Source organism: Maylandia zebra, linkage group LG7, assembly GCF_041146795.1.
Source record: "Maylandia zebra isolate NMK-2024a linkage group LG7, Mzebra_GT3a, whole genome shotgun sequence".
NCBI lineage: Eukaryota > Metazoa > Chordata > Actinopteri > Cichliformes > Cichlidae > Maylandia > Maylandia zebra.
Window position 1 is genome coordinate 26,600,287 of NC_135173.1, and position 17,726 is coordinate 26,618,012.

A 17,726-nucleotide genomic window follows, 5' to 3' on the forward strand; every position below is an offset into this window, starting at 1 on the left:
GATCACACAGGTAACCACTTGCCCAAGCACTTTTTGATTGGTTAATTAGTGTGTTTTCAATCAGCCAGCTCTTGCAGCGCACTCCCCCATAATTAAAAGGTAAAAAGAAGGCTTCTAATAAAGCCTGCAGCTTCTTCTCTTTTACCCTGTAAAGCTATTATGGTAAAACCTGGACTGAATACAGTGAGGAGTAATGCACACACATAAGTTAAAGTATGTATAACACTATAAGGATATGTGAGAATACTTTATGAAGCTTATACTTGATAAGGTTTGAGCTGGCAAAAAAAAGTCCTATTTAGAGATTTAAAAAGGACAAGCCAAGAAAAAAGACAATTATAAAAGTGTTTGGTTACAGTTCATTTCAAAGTTTATTGCTGGATTTACAATCAGTCATACAGGTGTAGCAGTTGAACAGCCAATCATAAGGGGACTACAAAGGCTTAAATAGGTGATTGCAGCCAGGTGTGGGGACTGCTTCCTGCCATTGTCCTGGACTCTGGTTTGGCTCCCCTGTGGGTTGAACTGATTTACACTTTTGCCTGGTGAGCTGAAATAGTGGACTTCTTAATAGTTTTACCCACTCCAGTGTTTTGTTTTGTACTGGTATATTTCCATTTAGTAATTTGTAGGTGCCATAGCTAACTTATGTTTTGTTTTTTCAGGAGCACTGACTGCTGTTTATTCTGGGATTTATTTATTTATTTTTTAGCTTTCATTTGAAGTATTGTTTATTTAGCTATTTAATAACTGTGTTTTTCATATTTGTTGTTCTGTCCTCTTTGTTTTTAGTGCTGTGGCGGGTGGCTGCCTCCAGCTCTAGGCTTTGTTGATATATTGGGAGCAGTTTGTTCACTAATGGAATACTCCAGGTATCTCAGCAGTGGTTGGTTTTATTTATTTATTTTAACTACATATTTTAGCAAAATTCTTAATAGCCAGTTGGCAAATACAAATGAACTGAATTATATTAACCCAGTTTTCAGCATAATCCCTCACAGCTCAGACTTATGCAAAGTGCACACTAAATAGATTTTACCAGAGTTCTTGATTTAAAAACTTATTTTTTTCAACTAAAGGCATCACTTCAGACTAAAGTTCCTTTCTGTGTTTTAATTTCCTTTTTACCTCGAAGAGGAAGGAATTAAACTTGGCACACTTTGTGACACCATGATTATTTTGTTGTAGCTGCGCTTCTAGGCAATAAATCTTATGCTATTGGCGTTATTTCCCTTGAAATTGTGGCACATTTGTAAGGAAAATGCATTTTGGGGTTGAGCATAAGATGTGTGAGTGTATGCACTATGTCTATGAAAAACGTGCACAATCTTTCTTTACTCTGATATTGACTTATGTTCATCATTTATTGGACTGGATGATTAGTCATATTGGCAATATAACAATTTATTGAGTTAATGGTCCCTCTGCATGTAGAGGAACCACAAGTATGGAACCACCTCCTGATGGTTACCCACTGTGGGATGGCATCTCATCAACCAGAATAAGATTGTGTTATGTGAACTTGTGGACTCAACATTAGCTGTATTGTCCCTGTAACAAGGAAAATATTGAAAGTGGGTTGTGTTTTTAACCTTCCAATCCCCCAGAATTTTTAGACTTGAACAGTCCTCCAAATCCTCCTCCATACACATGAATGCACATTCACGTTTATCCTTGCCTCTTGGCTTAAGTGAAAGAAAACAAAACACAAACTTCAACTAAAAACTGTATTCTGACAACGATATTGGTTAGGGCTCGAGTGATGCTGCATCAAACACCATGATTTTTACATAATAAAACAGGAATCCAACTGGTGCTGACAGGAAGGAGATTTCAGCAGAATTTGTCAGAATTTTAGAGAGACTGTTTCAGCTTTTTAGATTTCACTCTGGAGAAAATAAGTTTCATGACCTTCAACACAAACAAACAGATGCAAGCTGGTTGATTCAGCCAGCATCGTATATGCAGCAGTGGCAGCTGCATTGTTGTCAACATGTGTTAGGTTTATTGATTAGCTAGAAATTGTTAATTATCCATCCAAATGGGTAATTAACAATTTCCAACTTCAAAGACATTTAAACCCCTGGACCCTGCTTCTAATTGAAGGATAACGAGTCATCAGAAAAACATTTGAGGGACGGCTGTCAAAACTGAACCAGCAATGATAATAAAAACAAACAGCAGCCGCAGTTTGAAGAATGGAGCAGAATGACTTTTCATTTGTGTAATCATAGTCTTTCAAAGTAGTTTTTTCTTCTTCTTCTAGTGAATGCATACTCGCAGTGCAAATGAGTGCAATTAAATATTGAATGAAATTATATTTTCTCACTTGAAAAATTAGTGCAGTAATTTGTGGAAATGGTTCTTCCTTTTGTGACATTTCAGTGCTCAGTTAACACTTAAATTGGTCAGACTTCATATTGAAGGCATGTGGAAAATGTAGTGAACCTGACATTAAAATCAAAAACAACATCCACAGCAGAGTTGAGGTCAGGCAGACTTTGGAAGCTCCAGCTCTTAAAGAACAACTTCTATCCACATTATCAGAAGAAGCACGTGTCTCTATAAAGTAGTGCAACTTTGATTTGTGTTGTCAAACAGTGTCATGGTGATGTAGTATATGGAATGAATAGATGACTTATCCCTGTCCCCAAATGGCTACAATGCATTGAGTTCTGCATTTATTATTCTTGTTTGTGTTAATAAGACATATTTCCTTTAATCAGTTAAGGTGCAATGGCTCCATCTAATGGTCACTTGGTGATATACAGGGAAGTTGCTGAACTTGTTTACTCAAATTTTTTTTTTTTTTCAATATAAAAACTTCTCAGTATAACAAGTACTATAAAACCAGGCAAACAGCCTTGATTTTTTTTTTTCTTGTAAAGTCTGAATGAAAAATGTGTAAAAACAAAGCCAGAAGACATTTGGATTGATTTAATAACATTTTAATTTCAGTGTTTTAGTATAAAAATCCCACCAGCCTGCTGTCAGCTGGGTTCTGTTCCCTGTTAACTGTGGTTTTTCCCAGAGAATCAGCTAAAGTACCAAATCTATTTACACACAACATCCACATTCAGAAGGACCAAAGAAAACAGGAAGTCTACCCACTGCTACCCTGCCAAAATAAAACACTGTCACCTCACCCTTCAGATTTAATGCTATCAATATGGGAAAACAAAGACTGACACAGGTAAAAGAGAAGGGGCTTCTATGTGACTCCTAGTGCACCTGTAGTATTTTCTTACTTTCTCTATAAAGTAATGCATATACATTTTTGAATTTACAATAAATTAGTACAGGCACATTCTCTTCTCGCCTACAGCTGACTGTCCACTCCAGGTTGAGAAGGTGATTCTATGACATTTTTACAGAAGACGAACTCATCACAGCAAACAAACAGGCCAAAAACCTGAAAAAATCTAATAAAAACCCCATAAAAGATAATTGGGGAACCTGTGGGCAGCTTTTTTTCTCCTTTGTTTTGGTGTGAATGATGCACTTTGGGCATTTTAAACTTTGAGAGTTTTATAGATGTTATATAAATATGTACAAACAGTAAAAAAAAAAAAAAAAGTCGTCCAGTAAAAACATTCAGAATTAAAAAAAAAAAAAAAAGCACACACAAAAACACATTAATGCCAAAGATGAGAACTTGAAGCTTGAGAACTCAATAACTTACAAAAAAACGTACAAAAGAAGGTGAAATAAAAAGGTTCAATACAGTATGCATGTTTGATTTTTCTCTGTAGAGATAGCACCAGCAGAAATCCCAACACTGTCAGTGCTGTTGACAGCGCGGATCATCACCTCACTGTATAAATATCAGAATGCTGTGTACCAAAACTGACTGAGGGAATGAATAAATTAGTGTCAGGCCTTGTACAGGATATTTACAGGAGCTGCTGCTGTCACACACAATGATGGACAATTTCATGGCAGTGAGATTGCAGCAGTCTTGCAGCACATTTAAGGTCAGAGGCCAAACTCTGCCACATTCAACAGGTTTAGACCTGCTACTTTTCAGTCCTCGCAGCCAAGATTTGATTTGTTTTTTTTCCCCTGTCAACTTTTTGAATCCACTAACAAAGACGTTTTTCATTGCATAGCTCTTGACAAATAAGAACAACTGTTTCAAGCTACAGTATTTCAGAGAGGTGGAACCTGTGTGTGAGGAAGGGTGGAAATGATTTGGTTCCAGTTTGAAGGACATAGTAAACAAGATGTGTTTGTGTTGTGCGTATACAGCAGACACCGTGTTCTCTGCAGTGACAAAAACATGATTAAGAGATGGGAGATGGGAGGATTCTTGAGGTGGCGGGGCTTCAAATCGTGACACCAAGGCCAGTGTTCGGCTTGAGCTCTCTAGCTCGGTCTAGATGGTTCATGGCTCGATCGAAGGCGAGTCGCACAGATTTTCGGACTGAGGACGACCGAGCCTCCATCAGCTTCATTCTGTCGAGCATCTTATTGACGCCAAAGGGAGCCATTTTGGATTTAGGAAGCCATTGCCTGATGAGAGAGAAGACCATTTTGGAAAATGTTTTCACATGTGACGAAGTGGAGTTCCTTTCAAGACCTTTTGTACAAGACACAGAATGCAGTTCAGCATCTCTTTCATAGTCTGATCAGTCTAAATTGGTTTTGTTTTACATATATAGTAATAATTTGACATAGGACAAAAAAAAGGTCTGTATTAAGTGGCTAACGTGTTTTGTTTTTTGTCTCAGAAGTCACTCTTAAACAACATCAGTACAAAAGTAAATTTTTGTTAAAGTGAAGCTTTCCTTTTTTCTTTTTCTTTTTTTTCCCCCTCTTCTCCCAAACTAGGTCTCTGGAAAAACTGTTTGGGGACCACATCACAATAGTTAAGTTTCCTATTATGAACACATTAAAAAGCTGTCATTAAGCAGGCTACAGTGACTCATACATTGGCTAGCCACAGATATGACTGGTGGAGCTCATCGACAACAGCAGGAGTAGATTAGAGTGGATCAAATGTTGCTTTCCAGGTTAAATAGGTTTCAAACGTACAATCTGTCTTGATCACTTGTTTTGTTTAAGCAAGATTAATTCAATCCCAGCTAACAGTGAAAGAAGTTGGCTGCTCACCAGCTGCGCCTGCTGTCGAAGAAGTGGACGAGGAAGAGTTTCTCTGCGGACCTGAACTGCATCCGCTCTCCGGCTCTGAGAACGTCCAACGGTGGCTGGGGAAGCTCCACCCCGCTGTGCCGACACATTGTCCTCCGTGACCTGGGGTCCATGATCTGTGAAGACCAAGAAAATGGAGCGGGACACTGAGGGAGGCAGACTTCTCGCAGGAAAACGTGTGGCCAAAAATTGGCACCTGGAGTTTGGGACTTTTTTGTTTTGTTTTTTTAATTTAAATGGCTGGCTGAAAACTTGCAAAAATACTAATTTGTCTTGATAAGTACATTACTTTTGGTTTGTTTGTGTTATTTGAACAGCCCACTAACATCACCAAGTCAGTGCCATTTCTGTGAAGAGTTAAATATCTGCTTCTGCCATCAACTCCACATCTAAGCTGTAAGTTGTCCACGTCTTGCTTGGGGGAAAATCTTTCTGTAAAAGGTACTGATAACTGAGAAGTCCAAAAAAACTATTAATTCCAAATGGCTCAATTCCTACTGAGCTAGATCAAATAATTCAAAATGCAAAATTAGCTTTGTCTCCACTCGGAAGTAAAGGAAATAGAGAAGATCTAAACAGTTCTATAATTACTATTTCTATTTCATTCTTACAGTAGATGTGATGTTTTAATGAATGTTATTTTTTTTGGATGGGCATATTTGAAAGTGTTTTCTGCATTAGAAAAATCTGACCCTGAGCTTTTTTTTTTTTTTTCCTAATTCTCATTTCACTCGTTTCCATTCTAGCTGATCAAGTAAAGCTAAAGACATTATTTGTAGCCCTGCTACAAGTTGACTACTCGACTTACATTTTATGTCTAATTGCAGTGACTAAAAACACCCCAGTTTGTTAGACATTCAGACTAAGGAGTTAGCAAATATTATACCAATTAAATACAGAGTACTGTCTTTATTTTTAGACAGTACTGTGTGAGCAGTGTAAGTCTTACATGACACTGACATTGTGCCAGCCAAGTTATTTAGCTAAGGCTTTTGACAATGTAAGAAATAAATTACATGCTTAACTATAAGTGGACTTGATTTTCATGTTGCTAACTTTAAAGTTTGTAACTAAAACTGAAGGATGCTGTTCTATACAAACTAACAGTTCCTGTAAAGTGACTTTCTTTTTAAGTGACACTGATCGAAAGATCTTTGTTTCTGACTTGCAAACTGTATTTTAAAATCATATTAATGAACTTAAGCTCTTTAAAGAGACTATTCTGCCCAGATTTGCAAGGAGCAAATTGTTGTTATACATGATGATGTAATGTATTTGCATTAGACTGCCTCTGACCTTAAACCCTTCAGCGCAGTCTCTTTCCACCCTGTCATTGGTAACAGGGGATAGATTTTAGAATGCATTGTTTCTTTCCATATGTGAAAGTTGGGAGGTAGCTGTTGAAAAGAACTTTACTGGATTTTATTTGTTAATTCCGCCAAAAAGGGGGATTGGTTCAGTGTTTCTATTTGTTAGCAGATTTACACAAAATGTTATGGATGGGGTTAGCATGACGTTTTTTAGCAGAGGTGGGTTCTTGGCCCAACTTAAGTGATTAACTTGTGGTTCAATCAGGAGAAGGATCCAGGCTTTTTGGAACAATTCTTTACCATTGTGACACTTAGCCTTTTTCCTGGTTCTCAATGCATGTTATGGAGGGAAATTTCATCCTTTGCCCAAGTGGGCAAACTTTCAGGGACTATCCTTTAACTAGAGATCAATTTCACATTGCTCTGCAGCTCCATGACTCACTGGTCCTGAAATTCATTATCCTAATACTAAATTTAGGGAGCTGACTTTTATTATGCTGCACACAAGTGAAACAATCTGCAGAAGCCTGTAAAATTAGATAAACTAATCCAATGTAATCCCCCATCTTGAACTGACAGTTGTGTGAATGCGTGAGATTTCTTTCAACTGATGTATCTTAAATTATTGCCCTGTTTGTTGACATATTTAGTCACTTCCATGTCCTTTGTGTTTTCTGTATTCTAATTCAAAGCACTTGATTTCCAGTATTTTTAAGAAAAAAAAAAAGAAAAAAAGCTGAAGTGCATAACCTGGTGAAAGAAGGCAGCATTCAGAGAGACAAGCATGCAAGGCCAAGTCAAGCCCAATACACCCAGAGCGAAGCGACCCACACTACACACGACGACAACAACAACCATTCCACTATCAGCCAGCTGGAAGCTCCTGCGTGGCCATGAGCACAAATTACGAGCTACAGGATGGACAATGGCAGAGGGGCAGATGGGTAATGAGATACAGAGGGGACTAACACTCACTCACCAGGGCAGGGAAGGAGGGATATCCACTACATTTAGCCCAAACTAGTTTAAGAGGCTCCAGAACAAATGGAGAAGCAGCAGTGGGTTTCCACACCTCTACAGGAACAACAACAAGCAAGTTATGAAGGATACACTGCAACAGAGAGCACAACCAATCTCAACGCACACACACCGCCAATAATACTTTCTATTAAGTAGACCATGTAAACCATTTTTAGGGTGTATATCGTATGTATGTGTGGGTACTGGCTCTTTTTTTTTTTTTTTTTAATATAAATATGTCCGTGTTAATTTATATATTAAGTTCACGTACTGCTGATACTTTTCATGAATGGCATAGGAAATAACTTTCTTTAGATTTGCTTTTACCATTGCAAACACTCACACTCAAAAACAAACTGCACACGCACTCTCACAAACACACACACACACACACACAATCAATCCAACTTCCTAACTTCAAGACTGTCATAATGCAATGTTCATTAACGTCGGCAGTAATGATGAACAATGCAGTTTTAGTAGTTGCACCACATCAGTTCAAGTACAATGTAGCTGACGGGCACGAGTGTATAATTCGCTTTGAATCCACAAAGAAAATACCAGTCTTTAGTTCACTTCCACCTCGTCCATCCGCGGTTTCCCGTTTCTGTTGTTCTCCTGCGTTCACAACTTCCTTTGTAGCTTGAACTCAGTGTGAGCGCAGAATATGCTGACTTAAATCCAGTACCTGATGAACCACTTAACCTCAGTTTCAGAACCAGTGTGGAAGACTCCATTGATGAATCGGTGATTTCATGGTTCTGTAGTAACCCCTTTTCAAGGATTTCTATTTAAAGGATTTTTACATCAAAACCTATGACACTCAACATGACTCATTCAACTTCAATTGCTCTGTATTACACAGGTGTAAAAGTAGAAAAGTGAAGATGTAACATGAAAGCAAGAAATTAATTTAATAAAATGCTGCATGCTTGGACATAAGAAGTATTAGTATCCCAATAAAGAGCCACTCTTTAATTAGTTTAGTAAATGTCTTCAGAAGACAGAAGTAAGAAATGACAAATCAAAGCTTGCCAAGCTGTTTCATGCACACTCATTAGGTCACAATCCAGAGCTGATCGGCTCACCTGAAGAGATCTTTGCAGCTTTGATGAACTCGCCATTTTCAATGCAGGTCATTAGAGTGCTTTTGTCATCCACAGTGCTACGTCGAGCGGTGGCCGGTCGCCCTTTACCACTTTTAGACAGGATAACGGTCCTGAAAGATGCAGGAGCAAAAGTCAATGAGGAAAATGTTTTTTTGTTTTGTTTTGTTTTTTAAAAAACCCTCATGTATGAGCTGCTGGAATGATTGACTAACAATTATTAATTTTGTCTTCACCAATTCATTTTCAAACTCCAAATCTAGTTAAGCAAGTGAAACCAAAAGAAACCTACTTCATATTATTAAAAATATATTTTTGTCTTATGACATTTTGTTCCAAATTACTAAATATCAAATTTTATACTTCAAAAGAACTTTTAGTTTTACAAAATATAAGCTAATAGATAATACATCAAACTAGGGGTGGGTGATATATCGAATATACTTGATCTATTGCAAGTTTTCCACGTACGATGGTTAAAACAATTATAAATTGCCATGGCAATACTAGGCTGTCTGCATGGGACTTACTAGGAGTTTTTTTTTTCTCCCATGCATCCAATGAATCATTAATCCCCCGCTCCCTACCAGAAATGTTTCTACCTGGCACACTGCACTGAGCATGTGTGTTTATATACTACCAGATAAGGAAAAACATATCGCAGCAGGAGTTTCAGACGAGCGAGGGATGGAGACTATCATTTGGATTTCACAGGAAGGATGCCGTAAAACTATTGCCACTAAAGGTAGCAGCACCACAAATGTATTCCACCAGCTAAAGTCATCCACTACAAAATGAAGCTCGTTTTAAACTCCGCATGTCAGCGTCTCCCCACACACCAAAGAAAACGTTAAATAAACCAGCTGTGACACCTGTGACTGTTCTTGGTTAGTTCTTTTTATAGACACTATCAAGACTTTTGTTTCTGTAATTTAAAGTCATCACATTTTTTATTCTACTATTTTTATATGTTATAACCACAAACAAGCACCTTTTTAATTTCAGTCGTTTCATTTTGCCGCGTGAGTTTTTTGTTGCTATGATCTTTTGTTTGTTAAAGGTCTGGTGTTGACCACAGAAGCAGACTTACTGTGACAGTATTGTCATTTGTGGAAAACCTCTGTGTGCAACTGACGGTTAACTAATTTGGTTTGAAAACAGAAAGTGTCTTGGCACCTTTCGCCTTGGAGGCGCATATATTAATTGTTCTGATTATACTATAAACTTGGTCACCACAATGTTAACACTGGAAGAAGTTAAGGACAAAATTATGAAAATAAGCATAGCCACTCAGGATTTGGTTGGTTCTTTTCTCACTCACCTTGTGTCACAAAGGATACTTCCACTTGAAGAGATGCTCGACTCGGAGGCACAGCGTCGGCGTGGCTCAAGCAAACGGGGAGATTGTGAGACCACACCCTCCTCTTCCACCACAAAACCGTTTGCCATTCCTGAGAGGGATAATAATACAAGAATTGTTTTAAACTCACTGAATCTTTGTGTCACCAGCATTGTTTGCAATTGAAACAAAATAATTAATATCTGACTGGCACCTGTACCAAGGCGTTTGATCGGCGACTCCTCGTCGTCCTCACCATCAGCGCTGCTGCTGCGTTTTCTTTTCTTTGGCAGAAGGAGCGTCTCCAATCGAGGTATCACTACTGACAGGAAGGTTTTGGCGCCCAGGGGTGGGGGGGACCCAGAGGAGACCTCTTGGGTCCGGGGTAGTTTCTGTGGGCTAGCACTTTTTGACTTCCGAAAGAGCACATTGGTCCTCCGGTTATAGCGTTCCACGTAGAGGTCACTTTTGGGGAGCAACGACTCTGGGATGTGCCCATTAGGGGTGTCCGATGGCACTGAGGTAGATGTGTTGGTGACGTCCTCAAACTCTGTGGGTGACTGGTCCAAGGGCTTTGTGAGCTTCACGGGGGTCGGGTCCAAGTCCATAGGCAAAATTTGGGATGGTAAGGTTAATGTCTCTAATGGTGGTGGAGGTAAAGACTTGTCTTCCTGTGGTATACTGGGATCTGCCAGCAGTTCTCGTAGTGGTTGGTCTTCAGATTCAGCAGGAGATGGGCTGGGATCTGGAGTAGAGGGTTGTGGTGGCAGGGAATTCTTCAGGCTTATCTCACTGCGGACCTCCGTGATGGTTTTCTTGAGTAGCTTTAGCCTCTTGCTGCGGGACGGGCTGTGCTTCATGGCTATGCTCAGGTCCAGTTTCTCCAGGAGCTCCTTCAGCTGATCCTCCAGAGGAGTCTTTTGGCGGTACGTGGGAGTCAGTAAGCGGTCCACTACGGAGGACAGTGACATATAACCACGTCATTATCCTGATTACATGACTATTTTACTATTGAACTCACACTTTCACTGTTTAAATATTTATTATTATTCAATATACTTAAGAGATAACGATTAAAGATAAGTTACTTATCACTTTCAGATATTACTTCATGAAGCACTATAAGCCTACCATCTTCCCAGGTGAATGGCGGTGTTGGCTGCAGTTTCGGAACTTCAGGAAGATGCAACCCACTGGGGAAGTCGAAGCCAATCCTCTCTGCTTCTCTGCGGGCCCTGCGAAGGATGGCTCCGCCATGGTCTTGCATCCGCTGAGCCGCCTTGTAAAAAAAGGTGTCCTTGGAATTGTATGTCATGCAGTTGGATATTATGAGGTCAAAGTCTGCTTCAAACTCCTCCAGGCTCCTGTAGAAGTGAGCATCGATTCTTTTTCTCATGGTGGAGAAGTCAATAGGGTTCTTGATGATATCCAGGTAGTCAGGTACCTGCAGAGAACAGAGAACAGACATCAGGTGCAGCAGTCTAAGAGGAGGAAGAAATTCTGGTTCACGATATCCCTTTTTCAAAAGGCACGCTGGAAGGTACTGAGCCTTGACCCTCTAAAGCTTGATTTTTATGGATGATCGGTTTGGGCACTAGTTTCAGAACTTGGATGTCAATTTTTAAACCTCAAAATGGTCAACCTTTGCAACACAGGTTGTCCAAATTTAGAAAACAATGCATGCTTTCATTTATATCAAGAAGCTTTGCACTCACATAAACAAATTGCATTTCTTCGATCATTGGCACAAAAGGTGCCATTAGTTTCACTGTTTAGCTGTTCATACAACCCACTTGATACTGAGGTATGGAATCCGTGCTACATGTTTCACTGTCAGGGCAGCACGGTGTTGTGTGGTTAACACTGCTGCCTCACAGCAAGAAGGTCCTGAGTTTGACTTCACCACCTGGCTGGGACCTTTCTGTGTGGCGCTTGCATGGGTTCTCTCTTCCTCCCACACTCCAAAGACATGGAATGAGTGGGGTTAGGTTAACTGGTGATTAAAGTGTGAATGGCTCTGAGTGGTGACCTGTCCAGGGTGTACCCTGCCTCTTGCTCTATGGTATCTGGGATATGACCCTGATATGGATAAGTGGAAGAGGATGGATGGATGTTTCATTGTGGTAAATATCACTTTAAATAAAAAAAATAAATTAAAAAAAGGAAAAAAGAAAACAGTAGAGAGAATACCACAGATGCACAGGAATCGCTGATTTGAATCGCAGGCCCCTATCATACACTCTCTATTTGCACATGGACAAATATTCTTCAATTAGGCTGAAGAGAGTGTGGAGCCAAATACACATTGTGGAAGTACAAGGGCCTGAAACCCTGTCTGTACCAGTTGAGCATGGTGGAACCAGACTTTATACCACACAATCTACTGCTAAACTTGCAAATATGGTGATATGGTGGTGATCCCTGATATCCCTGGTAGTATGTTATTTACACTTTTACCATTAGTCGAAACCAATACTCATTAACAAATTGGTGTCAGTGCATCTCATTATCCTGAAATTTTCATCACGTGAACATGGGACATCGTTCCTGAGTTTCAATGGAAAGTATGCTTTTAAGGAATGCAACTGTTGCTTAAAGCAACTGATAGAGCACTATAATGTAATGAAAAGCCAGTCATCTCAAATGCAATGCGTGAAATGTTTTCTGAAATGAGAATACTTTCACATTAAATTGGGTCTTCTTGAACTGGTGATTTCGGTTCAGTGAACTACTTTTAGTATAATGATGGAGACACACTTGATTTGTTTAATACAGTTATGTAGATGTTAAACAGACTTTATAAATAAACATCTTTGACTAAGACTATGGCAGGAAAAAGAGGTGTTGCTAAATGTCGTTATATATTAGCCATTTCATTTGAACTGGGGAAAAAGACTTGCTTTAAACTGTTTTAAAGTGAATAATGAACAACTGCTGACCTCTTTAATGCTGACAGGCTGAGCGAAGATGCTGTACTGGTCCTTCTCCTGCAGCTGACTGAGCACAGCTCTCAGCAGGATGTTGAAGGGAGTCAGCTGGACCTCCAGCACTGATTGCTGAAGCTTCATCTGTCGAAAGAAGGTAGCCAAACAATGTTAATCCACATGAATGGCATGAGGTGTTACCAAGAGTCCAAGGTCAATGTTTATTAAAACCGAATGTGTGTATACAGTAAATCCCATTTTGGGGTCGATGTTTATGTTTTAGCGCATTGGGTGTTTGAAGCACATAAAAGGTTTTAGACTAACAGTCAAGTAGTCAAATTTGTGAGGAGCTGTCCAACTAATCAGTGGAATTTGGGATGTTGTGGGTAGTAATGAGTTAACTAAACAAGAACAAATATAATTACAATAGTGAGTAGTAAATGAAAAGTAAAATATTTAGCTTTAACTTGAGAATAAACAATGTGTCCTGAAAAGAAATGATGAAAGGAATAAAGCTCTGCACTAGACAATCGTGAAGTAGTAAATGCTGAAAGGGTTTTACCTCCTCCCTCTTCAGTTTTTCTCTCTTCCTGATGAGCTCCAGCAACAGGCGGGCTCGCTCCAGGTCGTGACGGAGGCGGTGCCACTCTTTCAACTGCTCCTTCAGTGCCTGGTTAGACTCCATATGGTCCTGCAGGAAACAAGCGTCAGCTCAATAACAAGAACTACATTAAAAAGGACAATACCCTACTGTGTGAGGTTGCTAGCTGTCAACAGAACTGACCGTCTTCTTGGCTTTGGGCGGCTGTGGGTTGGCCTGTAACCGGCGGATTAGGGGCACATTGTTCCTTGACTGCCTCTTCAGCACCCAGTAGCTCAGCACCCCCTCAACAAATGAACGCTTCCTCTGAACTGATACCTGGTTGAGGATGGTATCAAAACTAACCCAACATAGAAGAAAAGGGGAATATTAATCAGTGAATAATAATAATAATATTTTTGATAATATTTTCTCCGTAGCTCTAAAATGCTGTCAGATCTCTGGCTTGTCATTTTTGACCAATCAGATATCTTTGTATTCATCTCTTATAAAAATCACTGCTGACACACCCGTGGAAAAAACCTTTAACTCCACTGTATTGGAATAATGCTGGCAAAGTTCTCTTGAAGTACTACTGATAAATATCACTTATCTCAAGTTAAACTTTCAATATTTACTTTTTCCAGATTCATACAGTTTTACTGTTTTCTGTATGTATTAAAAATCCCTACCTTAGATAGCACTCAACTAAAATTAGAAGCAGAAAAAAATTATCATTTCAAATGAAATAAAGGACAAAAGACCAAGGAGAGAGAGTGTTGATTTGGTAAGCTAAGGCTGACTGTTACCTTGAAGCAGTAATGCTAGGTCCAGAGCTGGTCGGAGTTTCAGGTTCCGTTTCTGGTTCAGGGTCTGCTCGTTTATTCTTTTTCTTCTGCCAGCCCTTGGCCTTCCCTTTCTTTTCAGCTCGCTTGTGAAAGGCTCCATTTTTAGGGTGGGGCTCCTCATAGATGTTGAGTGGCCGGCGGTCACAGCCTTCAGGTGTGTGGCTGCAACAGTAAGCAGTCTTTTTCACAGAGAAAGTGGTGGCACCAGATGCAGTCACCTCTTTGACGGGCTCCATCTTCATGCAGAGACCAGCTTTCTGGGCGCAGCTAACGTGGAAGGCGGTGTAACAGTTGATCTTGTCACACTGGATGCACGCGCCGACACCTTTCTCCTTACACAGATAGCAAGTAAGCTTCCAGCGAGCAGGTGGGATGTTGCGGACACCGTCAATGGGCTCGATGAAAACTGTGTCCGAGAAGCCAACTTCGGGCACCCACAGGGCACATGCTACATGGCCCCAGCGGTCATCATCTGTCTTCTTCAGAGCTCCTCCTCGATTCGGGCAGAAAACACACTCAGCCGGTCGTGTCGGACACTGGAGGCAGTGGCGACAAAGCCACTGGCCTTCGGGGATGTATGGCACACCGTAGCACTCCTGGTGCACGGCAATGTTGCAGGAGTCGCAGAAGAGGATGACGTTACTGTCAGCTCCATCTCCATCCATGCATATACAGCACACAGCATCCTCATCCACAAGTGACTGCAAGTCACTCTGACCCTGCGTGGCTAAGAATGACTCTTTCTCAAAGCGATCCATGAGAAACTCAAACAGGTTGTGCGACACTTGACTTATTCCCTCACTTTTTCTTTTCTCATTGATGATCTCCATCCAGGCATAGTCTTCCTCATCCATGTCATACTCCACCTCCTCATCCAGCTCCTCAGGTGTCCTCTCAGTGTATTTGTAGTAGGTTGCTGGCCTTTTCGGTACCACTGGCAGATTGTATTCAACTGTTCTAACCTTCGGCTCCAATAGGCCACTGGCACTGCTGTGGGTGGCACTACCACCATGTGAGGTGGTGAGAGCTGCATTCTTCTTCTGCTGGTTGTTTTTGAGGCGGACAGAGCGCACCAGAACCTGCTGGGGCTTCTCGTTATTCTCCTTGTTGCTGTTACACTCCATGATCTCTTGAGCTGTGGGGTCGTCGTCTGTGATAACATCCAGCTTGTCGTAGATGCTGAGCCGGTGTACACGGCCATCCACCTCCAACTCCACCATTCGCTGAGCTTGTGCATATGTCAGTGTCTCCCGGTTGGGCGATGGCTTGATGGGAGAAGTCTCTCTCTTAATCACTGCTGGTCGTTGGTTTCGACTTTTCTTCTTCATGTTTGAGCTATGAGGACCCTGAAAAAACCCAAGCAATGAAACAAATGTGTAAATATATGTTTTAAAATTTATACTCTTTTGTAAATCATCGTTGGGTTTCTTGAAAAGCGCTACACAAAAAGTTATTATTATTATTATTATTATTATTATAAATAACTCGCTGATCTAGCAGCTGCTGAGAAAGCTGTCATGTCATGGATTTCACTGTACATTTCTGCATGTACACAACTGGCTGCTGTCACATCTTCCAACCCTTGTTTACAGATAAGGGAAAAAATGTCCCGAAACAAAGTTTTCACCTCTGTATTTTGTGTCTTCTTCGTCAAGCCTAATTTAAAGTAGTAGTAAGCCTTCTACATTTAAATGACCGACTGCTGTCTTTTGATCCTGATGGTGCAATTGTTTTGACTATATTAAAGGAGTGCTATGTTAAAGTTGCTAAACAAAACCCTGTTCATTACATTAGTTAGGGAATCATATCAAAATACTCCAAAATGCTAATTAGTAAATATTAAATAAAAACCTTAATGTGAGATCCAGAATAAAGTTGTGACGTAAATTTTAATCCTACAGTAAATCTGATCCATTGACAGCTACAGAAAAACAGATCAGGACTGGGGCTACTTGGATTTTAATTTCTTGTGCTCTTTATGAATTTGTTGACACACCATTAAAAAGATCTATCTTTCTGTAACCAAAACGTGAAAGATATAGTTAAATGTCATAGACGAAGAAAACCACCAAAACCTACTTTCCAAGCGTATCTATTATTGGCCAGGTAAACCATTATCAAATGAATTATTCCAGCCATGTTTGCATATGTATATCGATTTCCCTGAAATCCAACTCCCCCCAAATAACGCTATTACTTAGATTTGTACCTTCGCGACACACACACTTTATTTTATTTTTTAAACCAGGGCAAGTGAAGTTAAGCTAGCAGCTTTGAACATAGTGCTCCAACGTGTGCTGGTGCACCTTTAACTCGTGAGATCAATGCGCTTTCAGCCGGCTGCGCTAACAGTACCTTCAACCTTCACTGGACAAATGAAAGAAATGCATCGAGAGCAGGAAGCAGCAATGCCGAAGACAAGGAGCCTCCGATCTGCGCAACCTGTGTGGTTTGTTTCCTGAATAACAGCGGCTCCACGTAGCTGCAGCTTGTTACTAGATCCATGTCCGGTACGGTACGGTAAGTCCGTCTAGACAGTGATCCGTGCTATGTTTCGAACGACCAATCAAACACTGGCGGGTTACAAGAAAAGACAACCATGTTGTTCCCCTTAATAAACAGGCGGTGGCCTCTCTAGTTGCTAGTCCGTCCAGAAACCGGGCTAACATTAGCCTGCTACTACAGGGACTTGAAGAGGAAGGAAATATGGCGACCAACACAAGAAACTACCTCAATTAAAAAAGTTGTCTTTTTCTATGAGTAGCACTGTTTCGTTTCTAACTTAAAGGTATCCAGGGTACAGGGAAAAACATTAAACGGGTAAAACGAGAGTGAGGTAAAACTTACCTCGCTATTTTCAAGAATTAAGCTTATAAAAACAGCAGCAATGGCGGTGCGGCCTGCGGAGCGAAGCAGCAGTTAAATCCACATTCAGTCTGGTCATCCAAAGGCGACCGCGGCTCGCGCTGAACCGAGTGAACCTTAGAAGTAACCGACAGGTATCCAGGGCGACGGGAGCGGTTTCAAGTGATATACTAGGATATGAGGCTTAAAATCGATCGCTGGGACTGTGGAAAAGCAGTAAGAAGTGGCAGGGCTCAGCGGCTGCCTGAGCTTCTCTTCCCCCACAACAATGCGGTTGTGTGAGTCGCTATGCCGCGACGTCACCACGCAAACCAGGAAGTGTATATATATTTATTATTGTTATTATTTCATATTTAAATACGAGCATATGATCTCTAAATACGATACGCAAAGATTATTAAAAACATTAAAGTCGTTCTGGCATCCAACAGATGACCGATCGAAAGGGTATGGACTTTCCGACCGCATCGCTTCCATATGGTACACGCGCTAACCGCTTGTGGGGTCGTCTGAAAGACGTTTTGAACCTACCCACTGCACTTTAGTAAAAGGTAAATTACGATTCAAGGAATATAAAACTATG

The 17,726-nt window shown here is 40.5% G+C and overlaps 1 protein-coding gene and 1 long non-coding RNA gene across 5 annotated transcripts; one reads left to right on the plus strand and one right to left on the minus strand.

Moving 5' to 3' along the window:
* The first annotated feature begins 409 nt into the window (after positions 1-409).
* Positions 410-6,670, plus strand: LOC105941020 (uncharacterized). The gene is made up of 4 exons (XR_001167663.2): positions 410-545; positions 793-872; positions 4,831-4,867; positions 5,085-6,670. It is a non-coding gene; the product is annotated as an uncharacterized LOC105941020 (long non-coding RNA).
* On the minus strand, positions 2,933-17,435 carry LOC101482734 (bromodomain-containing protein 1). Of its 4 annotated transcripts, none has more exons than XM_004556285.5 (12): positions 17,126-17,435; positions 14,240-15,624; positions 13,635-13,791; positions 13,413-13,541; positions 12,866-12,994; positions 11,058-11,370; positions 10,147-10,878; positions 9,909-10,038; positions 8,570-8,700; positions 7,441-7,535; positions 5,113-5,267; positions 2,933-4,512 (listed from the first exon to the last, which is right to left on the minus strand). In XM_004556285.5, exons 2-12 carry the CDS (start codon positions 15,604-15,606, stop codon positions 4,326-4,328), a joined length of 3,525 nt encoding a protein of 1,174 aa, XP_004556342.1. In that variant the 5' UTR covers positions 15,607-15,624; positions 17,126-17,435; the 3' UTR covers positions 2,933-4,325. The 4 variants fall into 4 exon arrangements, with proteins under 4 accessions (XP_004556342.1, XP_004556341.1, XP_004556345.1 ...); XM_004556284.5 differs by having other exon boundaries at positions 10,141-10,878; positions 17,126-17,434; XM_004556288.6 differs by lacking the exon at positions 7,441-7,535 and having other exon boundaries at positions 4,346-4,512; positions 10,141-10,878; positions 17,126-17,434.
* Between the last annotated feature and the right edge of the window lie 291 nt (positions 17,436-17,726).

Bases quoted from the DNA above. Each gene is read 5' to 3' on its own strand.
- LOC101482734 (XM_004556284.5), bottom strand. From the start codon at position 15,606: ATGAAGAAGAAAAGTCGAAACCAACGACCAGCAGTGATTAAGAGAGAG. The intron at 13,542-13,634 runs GTCAGTTCTGTT...TGTTTCCTGCAG, and splicing joins CGCCCAAAGCCAAGAAGACG to GACCATATGGAGTCTAACCA. The intron at 8,701-9,908 runs GTGAGTGAGAAA...TGCATCTTTCAG, and splicing joins AGTATCCTTTGTGACACAAG to GACCGTTATCCTGTCTAAAA.